The sequence below is a fragment of the Accipiter gentilis genome, chromosome 9 (assembly GCF_929443795.1).
Source record: "Accipiter gentilis chromosome 9, bAccGen1.1, whole genome shotgun sequence".
Taxonomy (NCBI): Eukaryota; Metazoa; Chordata; class Aves; order Accipitriformes; family Accipitridae; genus Astur; species Astur gentilis.
Genome location: NC_064888.1, coordinates 1787261 through 1811820, shown reverse-complemented (window position 1 = coordinate 1811820; position 24560 = coordinate 1787261). Strand labels below are relative to the sequence as shown.

At 61.1% G+C, this 24560-nt stretch overlaps 1 protein-coding gene and 1 non-coding gene across 2 annotated transcripts; both read right to left on the bottom strand.

Moving 5' to 3' along the window:
- Nucleotides 1-177: 177 nt before the first annotated feature.
- On the bottom strand, nt 178-20664 carry LOC126042872 (maestro heat-like repeat-containing protein family member 2B). Its single transcript, XM_049810605.1, has 33 exons — nt 20539-20664; nt 18590-18755; nt 18104-18202; nt 17391-17542; nt 16914-17057; nt 16300-16392; nt 15736-15805; nt 15511-15624; nt 14974-15047; nt 14530-14649; nt 13407-13514; nt 13051-13213; nt 12629-12789; nt 12216-12357; nt 11475-11527; nt 10928-11035; nt 10560-10679; nt 10236-10358; nt 9236-9397; nt 8886-9008; nt 8498-8565; nt 8017-8152; nt 7816-7911; nt 7260-7364; nt 6911-7034; nt 6077-6183; nt 5483-5635; nt 4224-4369; nt 3815-3977; nt 3327-3520; nt 2575-2712; nt 2279-2390; nt 178-228 (listed from the first exon to the last, which is right to left on the bottom strand). The coding sequence occupies exons 1-33, from the start codon at nt 20551-20553 to the stop codon at nt 178-180; spliced, it is 3903 nt and encodes a 1300-aa protein (XP_049666562.1). The 5' UTR covers nt 20554-20664.
- A 2589-nt stretch (nt 20665-23253) lies between these two features.
- TRNAN-GUU (transfer RNA asparagine (anticodon GUU)) lies at nt 23254-23327 on the bottom strand. The gene has a single exon. It is a non-coding gene; the product is annotated as a tRNA-Asn (tRNA).
- Nucleotides 23328-24560: the final 1233 nt, after the last annotated feature.

The following is a 24560-nucleotide window of genomic DNA, read 5'->3' as shown; positions in this document are numbered from 1 at the left end:
GCTCCAAAGCGAATGGTAACAGGCGATATCATGGCCAAAGCCAACAGTTTGTGTAAATTGTAAACAGGAACACGTGAGTAGTTTCAGGGTTGCGTATAAGGACTCAAGAGCTGTAACACGGGGTCCTCCTCACGCTCCCAGCCGAGAGGCACCTTCGTTGCCGGCAAGAAAAAGGGGTTACAACTCGTGTGCGCTTCTGCTGCCTTCTTTCCGGCACCGGCACACGAACTAGAAGAGAAGAAAAAAATGCAAACAAATCCACTTTGGGAACACCTCTGAAGTCCTAACCCTGCAGCAGAGAGCCTGGGAGCTCTGAGATCCCTCCCTCTGCTCTGCATTTTGGCCCTGGAGGTGAAATTACCCCCGTCAGAGGCGTTGTTTTGATGTTCTTTACAGCCTAAAGCACCTCACGGAGCAGGGGCTACACCGGGACACCTCAGGAGGGATCACGCTCCTCTGGAGCAAAAGCTTCGGTGTTCCTAGGAATCTCAGGAGGCACGGCATGCCGATAGCTCCCTTTGTTCAGGGAACTGGTCAAATGACCTGCCTCCACTTCCCTGATGGTGTCGGAGATGCCTGGCTCGTGTGCACACTCTGTGGATGCTGAAATGCGCTGAGCAACCTGCTCTGATGTCAGAGCTGACCCTGCTTGGAGGCCCAGGTTGCACTAGGGACCTCTGAAGCTCCCCTCCACCCTGAATTGTCCCATGAGGCTATGACTTAGATGCCATCTATTTTGAGAAGCAGGTACATGTTTAGATGTCTTCACTGTTAGAATATGGCGCTGGGGCACCTTGAATCTGCAGGTGCCCAAAGGAAGCTCCTGGCCCCAGCACCAGGCCTGGTCGCCGGCGTAGCCCACCTTCTTCTCACATGGGTCAGCACAGGTGGGGAGGGCTGCCAGTCTCCTCCCTTGAGGCGGTGCTGCCTCGGATCGGTCCCCTCGGCTGTCACTGTGCCCTGGTTTGGGGCCCGCCCTTCCCTGAGGGCTGCCTCGGACTGGCCCCAGGGGTCAGGCTGCCCAGGTGCGCCTGAGGTGATGCTCTCTGGGATTGGCCGCCTGCTGCGGTGTGCTGCCCGCCCTCCCCTGAGGCGATGTTTCCTCCGATTGGCTGCAGCAGATTGCTCCTCCCATCCAGTGATGGGTCAGGCGGCTTATCAGGCACCGGTGCTTTGCTCTTGCCAGCTGTGATTGGTGGAGCTGGCATGCCCCGCCTCCAACCAGCACACTCCCGGCAGGGGGCCCAGCTTTTTCCCCTCTTGCCACCTTTCCTGCAGGCCTCGAACCTTGACTGGTGGGTTACCCATCGATCACATGCCTTGCCCCCGCCTCCTCAAATGCGATTGGCTGTCCTGGGCCCACTGCCTCCCCAGGGACTGCTGGGTGGAGGTTGCCAGGCAACGAACTCCACCTTTAGGGCTGAGAGCCTGGGAGTGGAGCTGTGGGCCCCGAGGAAAGGCTGGGGGTCATCAAAGGCGGGTTTGGACCCTAAACCCGAGGATTTCGGCCCGAAACGTGAGGCTCTGGGCACCGCAAAGGATAGGCGCGGTGCTACAGATGACGCTGGGGACCCTGCGAAGGAGGGGAACCTCTTGGTTCCTCTGCCCTTTGCCCCAGGGTGCCGTGTGTGGGGCAGGACTCTGGGCTCGGGGAGAGGGAAACTTCCTCTGGCTCACGGGCAAGGCTGTGCCAGCCCAGAGCACGCAGGAGGTTGCCACCTCTGAAGAGCGGGACGAAGGAAGACTGGCCAGCTTGGCCCCTGCCGGATCCCCATGGGCAGTGGGAGGGCACGGCAAGGCCCCAGGACCCCTCCAGGGAGACCCCTGCTCTGGGGTCTGTCCCGGCATGACTCCATTGTCCCCAGCCCGGGAAGATCTGAGAGGGGCCCCACAGCTGGCAGCCCCCAGCCTCGGTGTCACCCACACGTTGTCTCACCGACCGCCGGGCTGCGATTAGGGAAAGAACAGATACGCTCCCCTTTCGGTGTCTTTTGATGAGCTTTAATTAACTCCGTGGTGCTGGCTGGGGCCAGGTATTGCGGAGGGATTCCTCTAAGTGCCTGCCTCACTTGGAGGTCCCTGTCGTCCTGCAGTCCCGAGAGATCTGGAACAACACCACAGGCAGCGCCGTGGGGACCTGGTCCCGGCCACGTGCTCCCCTGGCCACCCCGCTCCAGGGACCCGTTCGCCAGGGATCTTCCCACAGAAAAAGACATCCCGAGCAGCAGTATCTCAGTAAAAGCCCTCTCACCCCTTCCTTCCCCATCTCCTGCCTTACCTCAGCAAAGCAAGCTGTAGCTGTCACCCGCAGTTTAACTGAGCAGGAATCCAGCCACGGCAAGAGGTTCTTCACCAGACAGGGGGAGACGAGCCCAGCGTGCAGCAGGATGCTGTGCAGGGGTCACAAGCGAGGGACACACAGTTACCCAGGAAGGCCACAGGCCGGGCCTCCAAAATTCGCTTGCGCCGACGCAGACGCTATTCTTCAGCTCCCGACGGCTTCCAGGGTCCAGCGGCCATTTCCCTGGGCACAGCCCTGCAGGAGTTGGCCAGATGCATCCCTGGTGCTCTTACCGGGTCAGGAGACGCACCCCCTCAGGGTGAGCGAGGGGGTCTTCCAGGCGAGCCCACACTGCCCGATTCACGAGCAGCCGCGTCCATTTCTGCACCATGCATCTGCCCAGCACCAACTCTATAGCTGAAAGGAAAATCCTGGCAAAAGAAACAAAGCACAAAATAAGCAAACCCAATCAAACAAAACAAGTCCAAATAGCACCACCGCCAGAAACCCCAAGAACTCTCAAATCGCAGCAGGTTAGGGGAAGACTGATCTGCAGCAGAGCTAAATACCCCTGGAATGATGCTTCACAGCCTTCCAGACTGCAGCTAACGACACTGGCATTTTCTTCATGCCCCAGACCCACCGAAGCAGAAGAAAACCCACGCCTCTAGACTGACTCCACGCTAGGTGTCAACCGAGGCCAACACCTCATACCTCTTCCCACCAGCCTTTGGCCAAGAATGACACCAGTGCCCGCAAGAGTCACTGCTCCAGCGGGGGTCCGTTGAGGGAGTGCAATGCTATTGTGCACGCAAGGGTATGCAGGAGGCAAGAGGACGGCCGTCCGCAGTATGAGCTGCGTAAGACCTTCCTGCGGGGGAGCTGGAGTTTCTCCATGAAGGAACAGAAGTAAAACCAACTACGACGACCGCCTTCCGCATCTGGGAAGTGGGGCAGGCGAAGCCCTCCCTCAGCCCCACAAAGGCACGTGCCTTGGCACGGGGAACTGAAGCCAGCCCCTCCATCTGCCCCTTCGGCTCCTCACCTGCACGGCTTCTCCACATGCATCGCGCACTCGAGGAACAGTTGTCTCCAGCTGCTCATGAGCAAAAGCCGCCTCTCTGCACCCAGCATTTCACTGGCCCACCTGAGGAGGCTGGGAAGGAGGTGGGGAAGCAGTTGCCTGAGCTCCTCCGTGCTCCTCAGGGCAAGCACCACCTCGGAGATGGCACGGGTGATCTGCAGAGAAACGTGACCAAGAACCACCTGTTCAGGGAAGGCCTTTTCCCACCAGCCTGGTTCCCCCGCCTGCCCGGGGTGGGGGGTCACTGTCCGCACTTGTCACTTCTGTGACAGCCTTGTGGCTCAGGAGTACCAAACTGGCCTGGCTCCCCACACTCCTTGAGGCTGGCCCAGCACAGCGCCCTGCGAATCTCCACAGGCACCCCCAAAGGGCACCTGACTCCCTCGCGCCCAAGCGTGAGTTAGCAAGCAGATGCCAAGCTGCAGACATGTGTCTGCCGTTGAACGTACCGTCAGAGTCTCCAGAGCAGTCTGACGGTTGTGCCGCTCACAAGTGGAGGAGTCCGTCCCCAGGCGGTCGCTTCCTGCTCTGTTTAGTTTCTCCACTAAGCCCCTCAGGATCCGAATCCCAAGGATGCTTCTCCCCAGGCTCCTCCACAGCTCCACCGTGTCACTGCAAGGGAAGAGACGTTCACCCCTGAGCCCGTATCCTTGCGGTCCTGCGGTGCCCTCAAACCTCCTCACCTGCAATGGGGCTTACGACGCCCTACTCACAGCAGAGCCACAAGCACGCAGTCTTGCAACACTCCAGACTGCTCGGGCAGAAAAAAAAGACCTGCTTCTCAACCGGACCCCCCCAGGGCAAGGAAGCTGCAGGGTCCCTGTTTGACTACAGTGGGGAGGTGGGTCGTGCCCATACCTGTCCATGAGCAGACTCTTCTGGAGGAGACTGCTGATTACAGGCTCCTGGTGAAAGCGGGCGAGGAGAAACACTGCACGGAGCAGGAAGGGCCTGTGGGTGCTCTGCTGCATGTAGCTGTACAGGGTGTTCAGGATTTTCGGCACCTGAATGGAAGAAGAGGAGAAAGAAGGGCTCCTTTACCCCCTCCTGCGGGGCCCGGACACAGTCATTCGGCACACGAGCGATGCCTGCTCCCTTGACGCAGAGTCCAGATCCGGCTCGAAACCTCACGCCTTCCACCCTGCCTGACCCTGGCTCACATCTGGAGCCCAGCGTGCTCTTGGCAATCGTGCACCTGCATGCACACACGCACACGCATGCACACGCTCACACGCACAGCCTCGGCCGCTGCATGTGCCTGGGCCCAACCCTATGAGCAGCTGCGTGCCCTGTGTGCACACAGAGGACACGGACCCGCTTCACGCTCAACGCTTGGCTAGCTCTCCCCACGTGTCTGTAGCGATGCAAGACCACGACCAAACACGCTCTTTGAGACCCCGCAGATGCCTTGCAGGGCCCCTGCAAGGGCACGTGTCTCCTTCCAGAGGAACCCCGTTCTCCAGGGACGCTTTTCCTCGCCTCTACCCTCCTGAGACTGAGTTAGCCTGCACTGCGTGAGCCACTGGTGGCCCTAGAGCCCAAGTGGAGCGCAGCAGAGCGTGAGCGGAGGAGAACAGGAGCCTTGAAAGGGCAGGCACAGCACGAGGCCAGAGGCTCCCAGGCTACAGATGGGCAGCAACTAGTGGCTAAAGGAAGGGCACCTCACAGGCTGGGTAACACCACAGTCGGGGAAAGCAATGAGAGCAATGAACAACTATGCAACCTGTGGAAAACCTAGCATGCCCAGCAAAGCTCGGAGTAGATGGAATCGGGGACCAGTGAAGAACGAGAAGGGTGAGGTGGGTCCCAGGGCAGGGAGGACTGACAGTGACCCCAGAGGAAGGGGAGGAATGGCAAGGCTGGTGCCTCCCAGTGCCTCACTCATGGGAAGGACCCGGACCAATGGCAGACTTTGGACAAGAAGTGCCCATAGCCTTGTCACCAGCTGGAGCAGGCGCCAGCAGCGGGTGCTAATGCACGACTCGGACCCTCAGTAGCCCCTGAGTAGGCTCGGCACACAGGCGGCATTTCTCGAGCCCGTGCCAACTGCACAGGGTGTAGTGCAACAGCCAACAGGAGAAAAGACAAAGTCTAATGGAAAAAAATCTCTCCCTTACCTCCTGGACTATCTCCTTTCTGCATTCCACCAGGAAGATGAACGCCCACTTTCTCACTGCTCTTGCACGTGGGGGCTTGACAGGCAGCAAGCTGTCCAGGATGGCGGTCAGAAAGTCCACAGCCTGTGCTGCAGGGATGCATCTGCAAACGGCCTGGAGAGAAGTCAGGAACAGGAGAGCCCGCATCACAGCTCTGCCCCAGCGATTCGGAAAGGAAAGGCAACTCGACGGGACTGTTAGTTGAGCAGTCACGGAGTTGAGCAGGCTCTTGACCCTCCTGCTGTGCCTACAGTGCTGTTTACATCTGGTGCAGCTAACCGATTTGGAAGTGCCTACCCCCTTGTTGTTTGCTTATATACCAAATTGGTATTCTGACAAGAGCACTCACGCACACACACGCGTGTGCAAACGCACACATCATGGTGTCTGCTCCAGCGTGCCTAAAGGACGGTCTTGCCTCAAAGCCTCCTGCTGCTTGCTAACAACAGCTGTCCTGGACAGCCCGCTCTGGAGACAGAGACTCTGGACGGGAGCAGGGAGACGTGCAGGAGCCCAGGAGCTGGGCCCCCACCCCACTGTTTCGGGGCCAGTTACCTTTCGTATTTGGGTGCAGGTCTCCGCGAAAGTCTCGGTGTCTGGGCTGTTCAGCTCCTCACAAAGGCACCGGATCTCATCTGCCTGCGGCACCTTCATGCTCTTGGCTGGAACAAACAGCAGGACAGGAGTCACGTCTACAGAAAGCCAACCTCTGGCCCCAGATACCAGTAAAGGAGAACCCCCGTGGTGGCAGGGAAGGCCACAGGGAAAGCCAGGGCCCTCCTGAACTTGGGGCAGCGGGATTTCCTGAGCCCGATAAATGGCTGACAAATCCCGGGCTGGAAAGAGCCCTCTTCCTCCTTAAACCATTTGCTGGGGCTTCACGGTTTCAGCAGCCTCTGCTCCTAGCAGCTGCGTCCCCTATTCCCACACAGGCCACCATCATCTCTGGGAGGCAGGAAACCTCCCTGTGACTTCCTCAGCACAGGCAGACCCTGCTGCCTGAAGAGGAAAGGGTGCAAACACAACCCTTTGCAGCACGCTCTGGGCCTGCAGCTCAGATCCCTCCTCCCCGCCCAGTTTGCTCTGGGCAGCAAATTGGTTTTCTCTCTTGTGCTCCACAGGAGATTTCTTCCCTGCCAGGGATGACTTGGGAGACTGCCCTGACCACCCAACCTCACGCACGCCCCGGGGAGGTGGGACTCAGCAACACTCTCTCAGGGATCCTTCCTGAGATGGGCAGGGGGGCAGAGGGCTAACAGGGTGGGGGCACAAAACCAGCCGAGCACGTTGCCTCCCCCTTCCCTCCACGGGCCCCCGGTGGCACCAGGCCAGGAAGGGAGGGAGGGAGGATCGGGCTGAGCAAGGCTGGGAAGCACCTGCTCTCCTCACCTTGCATTTGGAGAAGGTAGCCAAGGCAGACCCATGCCCTCTGGCGGCATGTGGCCAGGCAGTCGCTGGTCAGAGACCCCAGCAGTCCCACCAGGGAGCCGAACTGCTTGTAGGGACATCCTCTCTGCAGGGGACAGCAGCAGGAAAAAGGTTGCAGGCAGCCCCAGCGCCCGCTCGCCTCTACTGCCCAGCCTGCTCCCTGGGCAGCGACCAGGCAGAAGGGCAGGCAGAAGGGCTGCCCCGTAATCCCAGGGGCCCCGAAAGCCAGCACCCAGCCGGGCAGGGCTCCTTTCCAGGGCCACGAATGGTGGGAATGGGGCACCAGGGCACGCGGAGGGTCCCTACTCACCGTGAGCTCACATCGCTCCTTGCAAGCGGCCAGCACGTGGGTGCAAACCCGCAGGGCTCTCTCCCGCTCCCATTCTTTGGCCGAGGTGAGCCAGCCCTTCAGGACCTGGGGCAGGGGGCATCTCGCTCGCAACAGGAATCTTTCTCTCCCCAAGATCCCTCTCCCTTCTTCTCTGGTCCCTTCCTGGCGCATCCCCCGCCCCACCAAGAACCGGCCCTGCAGCCTTCACCGCCTCGCGCTCTGCAGCCGCCTCTGCCCTGCGTCAGGTCTTGCTTCCCCGCTGGCGTCTCCCTGCTCCGGCCTTCCCCCCAGGGCTGCTCTCGCCCAGCTCAGGGCTGGCTCTTGGCTTTCCCTCCACCAGGGCCCACTTTGCTGCCTGTCCTGAGGCTGCAGTGGCCGGGCGCTCCTGACCCCCGGCCCCGGCCAGATGCACAGCCCCAGAGCAAGGAGCCAAAGCCCCATTTGTCTGGAGGAAAGGTATCCACCTCCTATCACCCACCAAGGTCTCGATTCTCTGCCCTGGCAAGGCTTTCCCTGTTGCCCCGTGGCTACTCACGTGGACCACGTTGCGAAAGCAGGCAGAGGTCGCCTCAGCCTCCAGAAGGGTTTCTATGAGGTGGCCCAGATCTTCCATGCCTCTCCTGTGCAGAAGCTAAAAGCAGCAAAGGAGAGCTGAGGCTATGCATCATGGGGGCTGCCAGGGCATGCTGAGGTGGGATCCTGACCCACAGATGGGCAGGCACTGGCCGCTGGGTACCTCCATGTTCACAGCTGCCCTCACACTCTTCCTTCCCTTTTTCATCTGCTCCTCGGAAGGATGGGACAAAACACTCTGGCAGCACACTGCCAGCAGGTTGCGATTTTCCTTCCCGCTCAGAGGTGGCCTCAGCTTGCTGGCCAGAGGAAAAAGGGGGACAAAACAGAAAGGGGATTTACTAACCCTCTCCAGGGTGGCTTAAACCACAACTGGGTCCCTCCTAATCGAGGGCCCCAAATCCAACACCCCCAGCCCACGCCAGCGAGCACTGCCTTCAGCTCCAGCAATTCCTACCTCCGCCCAGGCAGCAGGCAACCCCTCCACCCACCAGGTTAAGGAACCCCTGGGGCTCCCTTCTTCTGGGAGACACCTGGAATGGGGAACACCCTCCCCACTCCACAGCCCCAGCAGCTCCTGGCCCCATGCTCAAGCTGGGCTGGGGCACACTGGGAGTGCCCAGAGCCTGGGGAACAGACCTCACCTCAACTCCTCCAGGGCATGAAACACTCCATACACCAGGGAGTCCCAGGGCTCCCTCTCTATCCAGTCCTGCAAGTCCCAGAGACAAGTGCAGAGTTGGCAGCGGGCAGGGACACGGGACAGCCCTCCCGCCGCCCCGGGGACAGGCTCTGCTGCCAGGCCTGGGCAGACGCTGCCCCATCTCCCCCACGGAACCCCAAAGGCACTGCAGGAGGGACCCTGCTCCTCAGCCACAGCCACCCAGTACCAGCACCCAAGGGCCCCACCGGCTCCAGACACAGCTCCAGGAGCTCGCGTGAAGCCGAGAGACCATCGTGCCTCTGGGGAAACCAGGCTGATGGCGCAGCCCAAAACTCCCCCGTGTGACGGCTCCAGCTACGGACACTCACCAGCAGGGTCCGTGTCGCCTCCTGCTTTGAGGAGAGCTCAAAGCTGCCGCAGTCGCCCACAGCCTGGATGGCACAACTGACCTCGGCGATGCTCTGCACCAGGGCGAGCTTGAGCTGCAAGTCCTGAGGCCAAAGAGAGCAAAGCACCCCTTGAACTCTTTGAAGGGCTGAGAGGTGGAAGAGGAGCATGGGCAGGAGGAACCCACGGAGAACTTGCATCTGGACGTTGAGGACAAACCCCTCCTTGGGAGGTCTTTAGGAAGAGACCGCCCATCTCGGTACACCCCAGCCCCGAGGGGCCGGAGCTGGGGCACCCAGGCATCCCCACCCTACGCGCCCTGTGCTCCTACCCTCTCATTATCTCTGGAGAGCCTCAGGATGTTGCCCATGATGTCTTTATCCACGCAGGTGAGCAGCTGCTCCTTGGGGGCATGCAGTGCGATGCCGCTGTAGGTGCGCATGAGAGCAGCACGAATGGTCCAGGTTCTCTCCATCTTCTGCCGCCGCTGTACCTGTGTCGACAGAGATGCCCTGAGACATCAGCCCCGGGACTCCTGTGGCGGGCTCCTGCGGCAGGCCCTGCCCCGCACCCTCGCCAGCTTCCTTGTTTCCCCCAGCAGCTCCCCAAGCTGCCAGTGCTGCTGGGGCTGGGAGTTGTTCCCACCCCGCAGCTTGAGTTCTCTCTCTCGGAGAGGGAGGAGGTGCAGCCAGCATCGCACACGCTGCTGGCTGTTATACCACTGACTCGAGAGGCCGGGGAGCTGTCTGGAACCTTTCTGCGGACAGGTACCCGACATAGCCTGTCACGGTCCTGCTCAGAGCCGTGCAGCCGGTGCGGGTCAGTGGCGCAGATGAGCCCGGTCTGCTCCCCTCCCCAGGCCAGGCTGCACTGCTCTCTCTGCAGGGCCCTGCCCTGCCCAGAAAGGCTTCCCCACAGCCCCCAGGTGGGGAGCAGAGCCAACGAGACCTCGCCAGGCTCCTGCTCCCAGCCCTCAGCTTTGAGGAAGGGGCAGAGTGTCACACTGTGCCCACCCCCTTGTCACCAGCTCCTGCTGAAGTTAAGTCAGGGCAACGTGGCTGCAAGCAAGCAAGCAAGCAAGCAAGCAAGCAAGCAATTGCTGCAGCTGCCCCAGCTGGGTGGCTCTGATCCACCAGGTGCCAAACCCCATCCTCTCCAAAGACACCTCAGGGGCCCCAAGACCAGGATGTCCCCTCTGAAACACAGGTCTCGGGTAGGTCTTCCAAGAAAGTTAATCTAAAGGCAGCTGCCACAGGGTGGCTGCTGCAGGTGTAGAAGTGGAAAGAAGCCCAAAAAAGGAAAGCCAACCAGCAAGCCCCTCGTTCCTTTACCTTCCAGCCTGTGGAACCCTGGTAGGACCAGTCTCTGGTGAAAGCGGCAGAGAACAGAGTCACCCTGTCCAAGATCAGGTAGAAGTGGCTCTCGGCAGCGTGGGACACAACAGAAATCATTCCCTGCAACCACGGAGAAACGGGGAGTTGGTTCCAGTCCAGGCATTCAGCCGTGGCCAGCGGCAGTGGCCAGGCAGGACGTTGCAGCAAGCAGGAAACAGCAGCAACGGGGAAAAGCAAGGAGGTCTGGAGCTGGGCCAGCAGCAGCCCTCCCTCTCCCCCAGGAAAATCCAGGGGATGCTCAGGACAGGAGCATCACCTCACCTTGGCCTCAGACAGCTCCACAGGGTTTGTCTCCCGGAGGAACTTCAGCACCTGCCCTTGGACGTGTCTGAGGTCCTGACAAGCTGCCAGCACTGTCCCAAGAGCCTTGTACAGGAAAAGCTGAAAGAGAAGGAGCCGAGCCCGAGATGCAGTCATGGCCTGACCCGTCAGGAGAGGGCTGGCCCCAGATGGACCCCACCACCTCCGGGAGCAGGCAGAGCCAGCCACGATGCCAGGCTGTGGCCAGCCGCTGGGGCAGCCCAGGGGAAACGCCTTTTGGGGACGAGGGAAAGGAAAGCAGTGAAATCTGGCTGCGTGGGCAGAGCACCAGCGCCAGCTCCAGCCCCAGTGCCGGGCAGGACACATACCTTCTCCCAGGAGCCGGCAGCAGAGCTGCCCAGCCGCTGGCTCAGCTCCTGGCTCAGGCCTATGGTCCAGGCCTTATCCTCCACGGGCTCCAGCGACGCTCGCAGAAACTGGTGTGAACGGGAAAGGAAGCGAGTGTTCCCCTGACCTTGGCCAGGGCCCTTTCCACGCTCACGTGTCCCGGGATGCTGCGGGGGAGAGCTGCCGGGAACGGCAGTCTCTTCCCCCACCCCACCCAACCCTCTTTTCACCAGCTTCCCTCTTCTCCTAACGCCTCATGTGAGACCCCCCGGCAGGCCGGACTCAGAGGAGGAGGCAGTGCTAAGGCGCGTGCCACAGCGTTAGAGGGCGTTAGCCATCAGCCGTGGCACGTGTGCAGGCAGCAGCTCCTCTTGGGTGGGCAGGCACCTACTGCCGGGGGAGGCGCAGGGTGCTCAGGAGGTGCCCCCACCTCCTGGTGCCTACACAGGCAGCCCCCAGCTTCCTCCCACAACTTTGCTCCCTCTTCTCCCCCCTCGATTTGTGAGACCCCCCGCAAGGACGCTGTACCTTAAGCACACGGCGCTCCCACTCTGCAGAGGCCAGGGAGCTCTCAGTTCTGCCTAGGAAGCAAGAGGAAGCAAAAGCTCTCGCAGCTATTTAAGCTCACACCAAAGGCGAGTCCGGCGCTCTCCTCTGCAGTACGACCTCCCAAAAGTCCCAGGCCATCAGGCTAGAGAGGGCCTACGCGAAAGCCCTTGCGAGGCCAAAGACACAGGAGGGATCCCAGGGGCGGTCGTCAGAGGCATTGACTCAATCTGGGGAAGGACGCACTGGCCGCAGCAGATCCCCACGGAGCGACTGCAGCTCCCAGAACAACTCCAACCACCCAGTCCCAACACACGTTTTCTCCCGAACCACCCATTGCCTTTTGCCCATTTCCAGCCCTTCTCCCAGGCTACTGCCGGGGACAGCTGCGGCAAACCTCGCCTGGCCTGGGGACTTGGTCCTCCACAGCCGAGGGCTGCACCCCCTCCAGGAGCACCAGTCCCGTCCCTCTCCCAGACACCATCCTTGGGTGATGCCAAGACCTGCCCTCCGAGGGGACATCAACGGCCCTGCCCATCCCCTGGGCTGAACTGATGCCAGGGGACAGCTGCCCCCAGCCTCAGCACCGGCTCCCTGGAAGGGGAAAGGCAGCGGAGCAAGGGCTGGGGAACTGGGGACAATTCCCCTCCGTCGCGCCGGGGCAGCTGCGTTTTCCTGCCCCCCTCCCTCCCCTCCAGCCTCTCCCTCCCACCTGCACTTTACCTTCCAGGTACTGCAGCAGGAGGGGGATCTCGGTCGCCCACGCCGCCCCCAAGCCTCTGTGGATCCTGCCGTGGAGGGCCTGCAGCAGCTGCAAGGCAGCAACCGCGCGTTCGCGGCTCGGGTAAGGAGCTGCCGCCACCACCTAGAGGAGGGCAGGAGAGAAGGGTCACTCCTGCCGCCAGAGCCACAGCTTCTCCCAGGAGGGAGCTCGGTGCCGCTTGGCTGGCAGCAGGCAGCCGATGGCTTCACCCAGGGTGCTGCCAGCCCTGAGAACGGAGCGGGATCCCTGATGGGCTCGGGCATGCTGCCTCCTCCTTGGGGGCTCCCAGCGCTGGCCTCAACAGCATCTCTACCCCGGGATCTCCCACCACCCCTGGCCAGAAAAGCTCTTTCCCCAGGGCCCCGCTACTCACCAGCAGTCGAGCCAGCAGGGCCTGGGGAGCCGGCAGCCGGGCTGTGGGGAGGCAGAAAGGCTGGGTGAGCCGACGAGCCTCACGCCTCCGATAGCCCCACACAGGGCGGAGGGCTGAGAGCAGCTGCGCTGCAATAGCGCTGGCTGGGGGGCTCCCCAGGGCTGCCCAGCAGGAGATGAAGGCAGCTCCAGCACGGCCAGGAGCGAGCCCCGGCTCACCAGGAGAGCGCTGCGAGCAGGAGAGCCAGGCCTCTGCGCCGGGCACGGGGCCACGCAGGGCAGAGCCCCTCGTGCCCAGCAGCAGAGCCTGTCTCTGCCCTTTGCTTTTCCTGGGCTCCTGCTCAGGGCTGGTGGGGCGCAGGGAGACGCGGGCTGGCCTGACCCCTGGCCAAACCCAGCAGCAGCACTCGCTGGGGCTCCTACCTTGCTCCTGGGAGTCCGTGGCATCCGGCTCCTCCTCCTCCTCCTCCTCGCACCCCGCTCTCTCCCGTCTCTCAACCAGGGCTCGGAGACAGCGGGAGAGCGGGATCAGCATGCCGCTGTACTGGGCTGGCACCACGTACTGCAGCAGCCTCGGCCACAGGAGCTGCAGAGAAGAACCGGGCAATTCGCCACACTGGCATTTCCGCTCAGCGCGAAGACGAAAAGGACGGTCTGCATTTCCCCGAGCCTGGTGCGCTTCAGCGCAGGAGGGGACAGGTTCAGGGCATGGGGGAGCACACGGAAAAATGTCCTGAAGGCAAGAAGTGGCCACAGCAGCAGGACAGAGGGCAACTTACTTTGGTCATCCCTCTCAGAGTGACGTCCAGTGAGCCCACGATGTCCAGGCACAGGGCTCGAATTGCTCCATCCTCTGGGTTTTCCCAGGCAAAAAGGCCTCCTGCCACCTGTAAGACAGAGTTGGCAAACCCCCAGTTACCCTCAGCTCCCAACTGATGAGGCTCAGGCACGCCTCACCAGTGCTCCTCTTGCTCCTGTGCCTGCCTCCCTCCCGACGGCCAGACGGACCCAGCTCGAGGACCGGGTCCCAGACCCTGGGAAGGACTGGGAAGCCTGGGAGCAGACAGTGCCGCTGCTTGTCTGCTCGGTCCCCTGGGGCCCAAATGCTGCTGTCGTGCCACCAAAGCAGACCTGAGGAATGTGCCCTTCAGCAAGGCTGTGCTCAGTGCCAGCCCTGGAGGCAGCACACGCAGCCCGACGACGGATGTGGAGGAGCACCCGGAAGCCCTTTCCTTTGCCCTGCTCCCAAAGCAGAGCCTCCCCGAGCCTCAGAGCGACGCACATGGATCTCCCAGCTACAGGGAAGGTGCGGCCAGAGGGAACGTCCTCGGCGAGTCAGCGGGAGGCTCGGCCATCCCCAGCTTTCACCTCCTGGGCACCCAGCTGAATGCTGGGAAATGCTCACCGCAGGGACTGCCAAACGGCCCGTCCCCTTGCCAGAAGGGATGTGGGCCCCCAGACTGTTACTGGATGGGCCGGCTGTGCTTTGGAGGGCCAGAGCACGAGAACACCACAGAAAGCTCCTCTAGCCAGGCCCACCTGTCTGCACTGGCTGTGTTTTGCTCACCGTCCAGCAGCATTTAAGGATGGAAGATGTCCTGCCCCTACAAGACCCTCCCTTTGCAAGGCGGCTTTGCCGAAGGCGCCTGTGGGCGCAGCTCGGCATCACAGTGCCGGGTGGCATGCCGAGGTGTAAACCCACATCATCCACCGACATCTCCACCAACATCGGCACAGACGCCCACGAGGAACGGCCATTCGGAAGCGGCTCTGACGGCAGCGCCAGTGCCGATGGCTCTGCAGCATGGAGCTCGCCAAGGCCAAGGCCGCCGGCAGGAGCTCTCAGCACGGTCCAGGCGCTGGTCAAAAAAACCAGCCCTGGGTGTCCTGCTCCGCCCTTACCAGTCTGCCCGAGGTCCGGCTGAACTCGCTGAAGATGTGCCCCACCACATCCCATGGCCAGCAGCTCTGGGATCCGGAGCTGAGCAGCTCCCTGCTGAACTCCAGAACTGCCCTCCGCACCTGCCAGGGGAGAGTGTGGTTATGACCCTCCTGTTCAAAACCCAAAGGGTTTGCGCCTTTGTGGCTCGCAGAGAGGTGGCAAGGCCACGGCAGAAGCTTTCGCTCCTGGTGTCAGGGCTGGGCTTCAGCACCAGGCTGGACGGGCATTTGCCCCACAGAGCGCAGAGACCTCCCCGCTCTGCCCGGCCAGCTCTCCCCAGGGACGAGCCATCAGCCACCACCTGGGCAACGCGCCAGCACTTCCCCAGGCCCCCTGGCTCTGTCCCAAGGGAAAGGGTTTCTCTGCCTCCCCTGGCGGCACCCTCCCTTCCCAAACCAGTTCACCTGGGCACTGGGGTCACTGCACAAGGGGCGCATGGCCTCCACCAGCTGGGGCAGCTTCTCTCTCGCCGCAGGTGCTGGAAGAGATACGGAGAGGTGTGCATTGAGGCAGAGCCCCAGTGGCAGAAGGGATCCCCTGAAGCTTCCAATGGGACAGAAGAGCGGGGCCTGACTGGCTGCACGGGAGGCAGCGGCGTAGCCGGAGCAACCCCGCTTCCAGAGGCACGGCTATTTTACAGGGACCGAAGCCTACGGCAACACAGAGAACAAGAGAAACAGCACGGGTACGAGCAGCTCCTGTGCAAAGCAGCCCACCTGCCCGCCCACCAGCCTGCCCGTGTTACAGAGCTTGGAGCGTCGTCCCTGGTGTGCCGGCATTTCTAACTGCCGGGGGACAGCCCTGTTGCAGGGCCATCAGCTCGGCTGGGGACCCGCTCTTCGCAGCTCCCTTTGGGTGCAGGTGCACCACTTTCGGCCCATTCCTGCTGTCAGCCCAGCAGCCCCAACCCCTGCCTTGCGTCCCTGGTCTGTGGCACTGACCGTCAGCACGGGCCAGCACTCCCAGCAGGCCCAGGGCTGCCACGCGACCGGCCTCACTCCCACCGCTCAGCTGGGAGTGCAGAAACACGCCTGTCTCCTCGGGGCGCATTCGTGCTGCGGGGAAGAAATCGCATTCTGCATCAGCAGGCAGCTGTCCCCAACAGCCAAGGACAGGGAGAGAGCTGCCACGGCACGGCGGGCCATCGCCCAGTCTCCTCTCCTTACCCTGCAGCATGATGCAGCGGGACAGCACTGCCTTCTGGGCCGGGCCAGGCTCCTCGGTCACGTCAGAGAGCTGCGGGAACAAGGTCCATTTTAGAGAAAGTGGCGTCAGTGCCGAGAGGGACTGAAAAGAAACGGCGCTCTCCGTTCTCCTCTCCCTGGGCACTCTGGGCATGGGACCCACAGCTGAAACCCAGCCCACCCCACGGTGGCCCCGGGCACACACAGAGGTTTGCGGCAGCCCAGGCTGCCCAGGAGCTGAGGCTGAGCAGCGCTGAAAGGCTGCCCTCAGGGTGCTGGCGCTCCAGAGTCCTCCTGCGACTTGGCCGAGAGGGAAATGGCTGTGGCAACCGGGCTGCCCCTCAGGCCCGTTCGAAACAGCCAGGATCAGGCCTCCTGCAGCCTTAAGATGGCACCCGGATCGAAGTCCTGGCGTGCTCCAGGCCTGCAGGAAGGTCCCAGTGGAGGAACGCCCTGCTCTGCCCTGCCAGCCGGCAGGTCTCTCCCCTCCGTGGCAATCACGGGTGCAGGCCTCAGGCTTGCGGCAGGGTGCAGGGCTCCCCTTACCTGGCGGTGCACAGCGGTGCTGATGGCAAGAGCCGTGCCCTGCGGCATTGGGGTCTGAACTCCCTCCAGTATCTCCAGGACATAGCTGAGGCTCTACAAGAGAACGGGGGGGAAGAGGAGGCTAAAGCCACCTAAAGGCACTTGGGAAGGGAGAAACCCAGCACACCTGGGATAAGGGGAGCCCCTCACATCAGCTCCCAGGGAAAAGCCCGATGAGCAGAGCAGCATCAAGAGGGTCTCTTTCCTCGGAACGGAGCCCGGGCTCGACAACTCAGTTTCCCACTCATCAGACCTCGCCAGTCGCAGCATGGGACTGGACATGGCCCTGGGCATTCGGGCAAAGCTCTTCCTGCACGCAGAGCCCCAGGGAGCTGGCAATGCCTCCCTTCCTGAGCAGGTGAGCCCCAGGGACTCTTGCCTCCCTCCCGCCCTGCCCCCGGTTTCTCCCTTTCTGCCCAAAGAGCCCAGAAAACCCCTCGCCTCCTCTGCTCTTCCTGTTCCTTCTCTGAGGGCTTCCCACCTCCTCCTGGCACCCCACAGCTCCCCACTGCCTCTTAGCACTCGCACAGACCCACCCAGCAGCCACGCACGCCAGGCCCTGCGCAACATCTCACCTTGGTGAGCCGGGAGGTGTCTCGGACCTCCTGGTATTGCTGCAGGAGCCAGAGGAGCTGCTCCCAGGTATGCTCTCGGTGCTGCTCCTCATGCAGAAGGACCCCCAGCATGGCAGCCACTGCTCCGAGGACAGCCTGCTTGTCCTGAAGAGGGAAGGGAGAGGCTCCGCTTGGAGGGCTGAAGGTCTGCCTAGTGCTCAGCACCCCCTGGACACCGGTCTGCCCTTCCCACTGGGAGGGGTTTCCCTTTCCCTTCTGCCCTGCAGAAGAAGGGCTCGCTCCAGAGGAGAGAGAGCACTTCCCCACCCCACCCTGCTACCCCAGCCCTCCCTGCAGAAAGGCCCCAAGGCTCGGCTGCTTCCCGTCGGGAAGCCCCCCTCCCCTCGGCCCTCTGCTCGCACCCCACTGGGCACAGACGGACCCAGCGCCACGGACATCCCTGCTGCAGCCCCGGGCGTGGAAAGCAGCACTTCTCACCTCTTCCTCCTTGCAGTCCAGCCAATTTGCCACCACATAGCGGAAGACCGGGTAAATGGCTTCACAGAACTGTGCCGCCCCCTTGCGAGGGAAGGGGCATTGCTCCCAGCTGCAGAGGTATGTACCGACTCCTTGCGACCATTGCTCCAGGACTGCACCAGGACGAAGGAAAAGGGAGCATGTGAGAGTCTGCAGCAGGGACGGTACCTTGCATTCACGCCCAAGCCTGCTTTAAGGACAGTCCCAGGCTCGGCAGGGCTCAGCCCAAGACTAGATCTGGATCCGAGGGCAATCTGTGCTCTTGAGGTGCCTGGATTCAAACGCCCCACCGTTTCTCTCCTCCTCACTCCCATCGCACCTTCTCCTCCTCAACAGCCCCTTCCCCTTCAGCATTTCTCACTGCACACCCTTCCCTTCCCTTTCCCTTCCCTTTTCCCTTCCCTTCCCTCATACTCGCCCTTTCAGAGCAGGGAGTTTAATCCCAGAGGGAAGCGGGGGAACAGAAACCGTGGGAAGGGACCCAGGAGTTTCTCCGTGCAGCGCTGCCGCGTCCTGCCCACAGAAACCTCCTGGCCTTCCCCCGCTCCTCCTACACACTCGCTGCAGTTTGGGACTGCCGCGGGCTCACAGCCACCACGTTCCCTCTGAGATCACATGGAGGCATCGAAGGCCGCCCCTGCCCCTAGGACCCCAGCCAAGGAGCCGACACTCACCACTGCAGACGGCATGCAGGACCTCGCCGCTCCCCACCTGGGTCAGCACGGTGCGCAGGGCGAGCAGCGTCATTCCCACAAAGGGGATGCACCGCAGGGCTGCAGAGGAGGCAGGGACAGAGGGACCGAGAGGGTCGGTGAGAGACACGGGAGACTGGGGGCCATCCCTGCCAGGGCTGGGGCTGCTGGGCCACGCAGGACGTGCCGGAGGGCGTGGGACGGGCTGCCTTCCCCAGGGGGGAAGCCCTCTGGGGAAATGGGGAGGACGGTGCAGGGCCAAGACCCCGCGGGTTTGTCTCCAACAGGTTCCCACCCTTTGGGAACTGGCATCGGGCTGATAAGGCAGAGCTGCCGACTGGCCCTGGCACGGAACAAGGAGGCACGGCAACTCCGTAGCCCCCCAGTTCAACACAGGGCATTTAGGGAGGGCGAGGATCCCTTCTCCTTGTTATCACAGATCTCTACCCAAGGCCCAGGGTGCCATACCATATCTGCGGGCCATTTTGCCCAAGGTGAGGAGCACAATCTCATCAGGGACCTTCCTCATGGCCTTCAGGTGGCTCTGGAGCTCGGACATGACAAAGTGGAAGTGGGAGCGGGCCAGAGCTACCAGGACGTCACTAGCGGCCATCTTCACGTCACCTGTCACACCCTGCAAAAGCGCCACAGGTTAAACACTCCGGAGAAAAAGGCTGAGGCACTAGGGCAGGCTGAATGACCCCATCTCCTCTGCAAGACCCCTCGGGACAGCTGCGCTCGGGGCCGAGCGGCTGCTGCCTCTCGTACCCTGGGATAGGCGAGCAGTTCCCTGGCGAGATGAGGGAGGCTTTTCCCCAGAACAGCCCTGTGCTGCTGCCCCCCCTCCCTCTCCGTGCAGGTGCCAGGAACAAACTGCCGCAGGCTCAGGGCCCCCCTGGGACCTCTCCGTGGGGCTGGTGGGTTGCCACAGCTCTTCCTCAGAGCAGGACAAACAGTGTTGAGCTTGAACCCAGCTGTCGCTCAGTTAGAAACAGCCCCGAGTCTGCTTCTCTGCACAGTTCCCTGCCTCCCTGTGGAGTGATTGCTAGAAGTGACTCATCACTATGTTCCCCGCGCCCCCTTGAGGGAAGGCAAAACCTCCAGGGTGGAATGCAGTGGACACGCGAGGAATTGGTTCCCTAGTAATTCTCTGTGCAACGTAACCTGCAACCTTAGATGTTAGCAACACCAAGGGGGTTTGGTGTGCTGACCCTAAGAGAAGTAACACGGAGGGTGGAGCGGAGCGGAGACGCCACGGCCAGTCTCTGTGATATTATCGCAGGGATAGGGAACTGGAACGATAGGAACGGTAGGTCCCTGCATTGAATCCACGGAAGCAAGGAGGTAAAATCATGGGGGTTCTGTCGACCTACCGCCCTACTTCTGATTTATCTCCTAAGTGCCCTGTCCTGGGGTACTGACACGCAGAATCACGTCCTCTGGGTGAACTTTGCCCATTATAATACCAAAACACACCTCCATCCCAAAAGCTACCCGCCTCCAGAGTGCAACCACCCCTCACTGAGCCTGCGCTCTGAATTTTTTTCTAGCATGTCCTTTTAAAAGCAAAGCGAGAGAACTTAATACCAATCAAAGTAAAGGCATGCATGACTAGAGTCGCTCGAGCTCCACCTAAATAGGAAAATCGTATAAAAAGGCCCAAAGAGAGGGGGACTATTAGGGAAGATACTGTCGTGGACAAGTTGGGAGGACATCACTGCCTTCTGGGGTCAGCTGACAGGCTGAACCTCTCTTCCCCCCAGAGGGACACCTCTTGGGTGAGATTCGAACACTCGGCTGTAGCGAGTGCTTTCCCGGGAAACTTAGAATTCTTTAGAGCTCTTTTTCTTCCAGACTTCAATGCGCTTGTAGTCAACTGTATTATTATTTGCACGTGCCTTGCAGACAGTGTATTTATCATCGGCAATCCAAAAGAACCCGTACTCCTGTTGCTGTAATAAACTGTACTATTCGTTAAAATCTAGCCATGATAGTTCATTGAACGCAACCAAGCTCCTTAAGTCTGGCTGTGATAGTTCCTTGAACGCGACTAAACTGAAAGTACAGTGCGCTATTTCTGCGACCGTAATCGTGATGGTTCAACATACTGAACGCGACCGGACTTACGGTGCTGAATTGGGCATCACCCAGAACCTAAGCCTAGCCGCCCCCAGCCCCTCTGACATCTAAGGACAAGCTGGAACGCAAGGGGGGGTATTTTCTGCCTAAAGTCTTTACCCTTTAACACAACACTCCCCTCTCCAAATTCCCTGCCATGACGAGCCCCCAGAGCCTCTCCCTTAGGACCTCTGCTGGGTCTGAACAACCGAGGAACATCTCTGCGCCACTCTGTATTTCCCCCAAAACCAGGGGCAGAGGCAGGCTGCTTGGGTGGCCTTGAAAGAGAACAAGCTCACCTGAGCTGCTCGCATGTCACTCAACGCCTCTGCTATCAGGCGGTTCACAACGCCACTCGTCAAACAGCCGTCACCTCCCCACAGGACGCTCTCCAGCTCCCGGTACGTCTCCACTCGGTCACCCTGGGGACAGACCACAAAGAGGAGTGATGGGACTTGCTTTGCCCTTGTTCCCAGGGAGCCACGACAGAGACCTGCTGCCCTCCAAATCATCTGCGTGACACAGGCACGAGGGACGACTTGCAGGCATGGGTCAGGACAGCCACGGGGAACAGCAGGCTCTTCCGTGGCGCCTCTGACACTAGCAGACAGTCAGAGAGGGAGATCGACTCCACCGGGCCAGAAGGCCACGTGGGAGCCTGGGCGGTCACTCCCGAAAACGGGGGACGGCGGAGGTCAGGGGGAAAGTGCCGGACAAGGAAGGGTGTGACTGTTCACTCAAGCCCTGCCTAGATTTTGGCTAACCCAGCTCCTGCTAAGGCCTGGTGTATGCTAGGAGCAGCACCATTAGGTCAAAGCGAGAGCACCGTGTAGGCAGGACGGGTGGCCAGAGAGAGCTAAAGGGCCATGATGCAGCCATTACCAGCTGCGGATGGCTGTCTCCGGCAGCCATTGCCTTTTGTCTGGCAGCTTCCTCAGAATCCACTAATGTAAGGAAATGGTAGAGACCCAGCCTCCAAGCTGGACGGTATAAAACATCAGCTTACTCAAAAAGCTCTCCGTTGGCTCATAGGTTCATAGCAAAAAAAATTCTGGGTTTTTTGCTCATAGGGGCACGATATTAAGAGTTACAGATTATAAGTTATGAAACCTTACGACTTGACTGGTGAAGGAGTGAATTCACGTGATAGACGAGTCTGGGAGAAGGGAATTGAGCCCCTGTCATGTTTTTCTATTGTATTTCTTACTGAGCTCATGAAATAAGGTCAAAATCACAGCGTATGTTGTCCTGTCCATTTGAGAGATCCAAATGGACGGTGACAAAGGGGAAGGCATGGGAACGAGACCACGCCCCGAGGAGGGGAAGCCGTGAGCACCCTGCGCCTTGGGGCCCAGTGTTGCTCCTCGCACGGGGCAGGAGCCCCAGCACTGGGAGCTCCCGGGGAAAGGAGTGGGGAGCAATGGCATTAGTCCAGCTTGAGCAGCAGGATCGACGCCTGGGGACAAAGTGCCTGCAGGAGGGCAGAGGTGCTGTCAGGTGAGACGCCCCTCTGCCACGGCACCCGGGGAAGCCAGGGGCATGGCGGGGAGCCCTCAACCCCCACCTTACCTCATGGTCTTGCAGTCGCTTTAGCAGAGAAGTCCCGACGGCCACAAAGGTAGTGACGGCCGCAGGGACAGTCCCCGTCCCCCCGCCTCTGTCCTCAGAACGCGCAGGTCTGGACTGGGAACGCACGCATGGGCAGAGAGCTGCAAGAAAAGAAAGAAATGGCTTTGCTGGCTGCAGGGCTTCGCACCAGGGAGGGGTGAGGATCTTCCCAGACCGCCCCAGCACCATCAGCCTGTGCTGGGCTGTACTGGCAAGAGGGAAGTCAGTGGCATGAGGAGAGGGAGTCTTCCCCTCACCGCAGCAGTGGGAAGACCACCCTGGGGGACTGGGCCCATCCTGGGCTCCTCAGTGACAGAACGGCAGCAATGCGCTGGGGCGAGTCCAGCACAGGGGCCCTGAGCTGGCCAGGGGATGGACATGGGCTCTGCAAGGAGAGCCCGGCAGGGCTGGGGCTGGGCAGCCCTGACAAGAGCCGGCCAGCCCAAGTCACCTCTGAGCGGTCCCCAGCTGCCTCACGGAGGGCAGGGAGAGGACGGAGCCAGGACCCTCTGGCACGTGCCTGGCAGCAGGATGAGAGGTGATGGGACGCAGCCCCCAGCACCCGGCTGGGACGGACACTGCCTCCAGCATGTATCAGAGCCCAGCCTCCCACCAGCCCCTCACCTCTGAGCGCTCTCATCCTCCGGATGGGCAGCAGGATCCCACGGATCGACACGCTGCTCCTCCAGGCAAAAGCCATGAGAAACTGGGGCAGCACCAGCCCCAGGAGGAAGACGTAGAGCCCAACCATTGTGACCTCACAGAGGGCTCCGGTGACATGGGGACATGTGCTGGGGACGCAGCAGCACCCTGGGGACCCCCCCAGGCCCAGAAATGCAGGATTTTCCATCACTGGAATTTGCTCATGGTCCTCAAACAGTTTTAGCAAAGACTTGCTCCAGACAGCCCTTCCCAGCTCTGTCCCTGGGAAGACCGGGACTTCTTTTCTCTCTCAAAAGAGAAGACTTTTCCTTTGGCAGGGGACTGCTACTGGTGGGGTGTCCCAGGCCCTTGTGCCTGAAGGCAGGAGTCTGGAGAAGAACAAGCAGCAGTGGATGGGGATCAAGTCAGGTGAAAGGCAGAACATTAAAATAAAGAGTAAAGAAATGAGTCTTATGACCATCAAGAAGAAGGAGAAATGTTTTTGGAGCACGCTACTGTTAGTGTCTTTAGTGAACGTAGAACTAAGGCAAATTATGTGGCGGGTTGAGCCCAGGTGGGAGCTAAGCCCTGCTCCCCAAGCTTGGGCAGGCAAAGCAGAATAAGGAACTGGTGCTATCAGTTTTCCTTCCTTCCTCTGCCTTTGCTGAGGGGACTGAAGAGCCTGGGTTTTCTTCTAGAGCCATAGGATGCTTTGGGTTGGAAGGGACCTTAAACAAGGCTAGAACACTGTGGCCTAGGCGAGGCGTCCCTGGGTGGGCTCGAACCACCAACCTTTCGGTTAACAGCCGAACGCGCTAACCGATTGCGCCACAGAGACTCCCGAAGGGAGCTCCCTGGGGCTTCCCAAGGGCAGGCAGATGTTTGGCCGTTGCCAGGGAAGCGGAGCTTCCTCACGCGTAATGGTGACTTGGGAAGAGAAACACCACAACCCTCGATGCCCACCCTTCATCCTCGTCTCCCTGAGTGACGAACCTCCCCTCTCACGGCATTCCTGCGAGCAGTCCTGTCCCATTCCCTGCCCGCTGCAGACCACCCACCTGCAATAGGCAAAGACGGGCACCAAATTAACTCCTCCTGGAGCCTTGCACAAGTGCTTCGACCTCACGAAGCACAAGAAGCAGCGGTAGGGCAAGACGGGTTCCCTCCGAGCCCCCCTCGTACAAATGCCTGCCCTTGGAGAACGCCCAGCTCAGCCGCTTGCCCCGCGCCTGGCACACTCAGCTCCCAGGACTGCCGGAGCCCTCGGCACTGCAGGTGCCCAAAGGAAGCTCCTGGCCCCAGCACCAGGCCTGGTCGCCGGCGTAGCCCACCTTCTTCTCACATGGGTCAGCACAGGTGGGGAGGGCTGCCAGTCTCCTCCCTTGAGGCGGTGCTGCCTCGGATCGGTCCCCTCGGCTGTCACTGTGCCCTGGTTTGGGGCCCGCCCTTCCCTGAGGGCTGCCTCGGACTGGCCCCAGGGGTCAGGCTGCCCAGGTGCGCCTGAGGTGATGCTCTCTGGGATTGGCCGCCTGCTGCGGTGTGCTGCCCGCCCTCCCCTGAGGCGATGTTTCCTCCGATTGGCTGCAGCAGATTGCTCCTCCCATCCAGTGATGGGTCAGGCGGCTTATCAGGCACCGGTGCTTTGCTCTTGCCAGCTGTGATTGGTGGAGCTGGCATGCCCCGCCTCCAACCAGCACACTCCCGGCAGGGGGCCCAGCTTTTTCCCCTCTTGCCACCTTTCCTGCAGGCCTCGAACCTTGACTGGTGGGTTACCCATCGATCACATGCCTTGCCCCCGCCTCCTCAAATGCGATTGGCTGTCCTGGGCCCACTGCCTCCCCAGGGACTGCTGGGTGGAGGTTGCCAGGCAACGAACTCCACCTTTAGGGCTGAGAGCCTGGGAGTGGAGCTGTGGGCCCCGAGGAAAGGCTGGGGGTCATCAAAGGCGGGTTTGGACCCTAAACCCGAGGATTTCGGCCCGAAACGTGAGGCTCTGGGCACCGCAAAGGATAGGCGCGGTGCTACAGATGACGCTGGGGACCCTGCGAAGGAGGGGAACCTCTTGGTTCCT

What these genes read in the sequence shown, in the direction of transcription:
- LOC126042872 (XM_049810605.1), bottom strand. An exon ending in TGGACTGCAAGGAGGAAGAG is followed by an intron (nt 17,058 to 17,390) that starts GTGAGAAGTGCT and finishes TTCCCTCTTCAG; the next exon opens with GACAAGCAGGCTGTCCTCGG. An exon ending in CCCTGCTGGCTCGACTGCTG is followed by an intron (nt 12,358 to 12,628) that starts GTGAGTAGCGGG and finishes GCCCTCCTCTAG; the next exon opens with GTGGTGGCGGCAGCTCCTTA.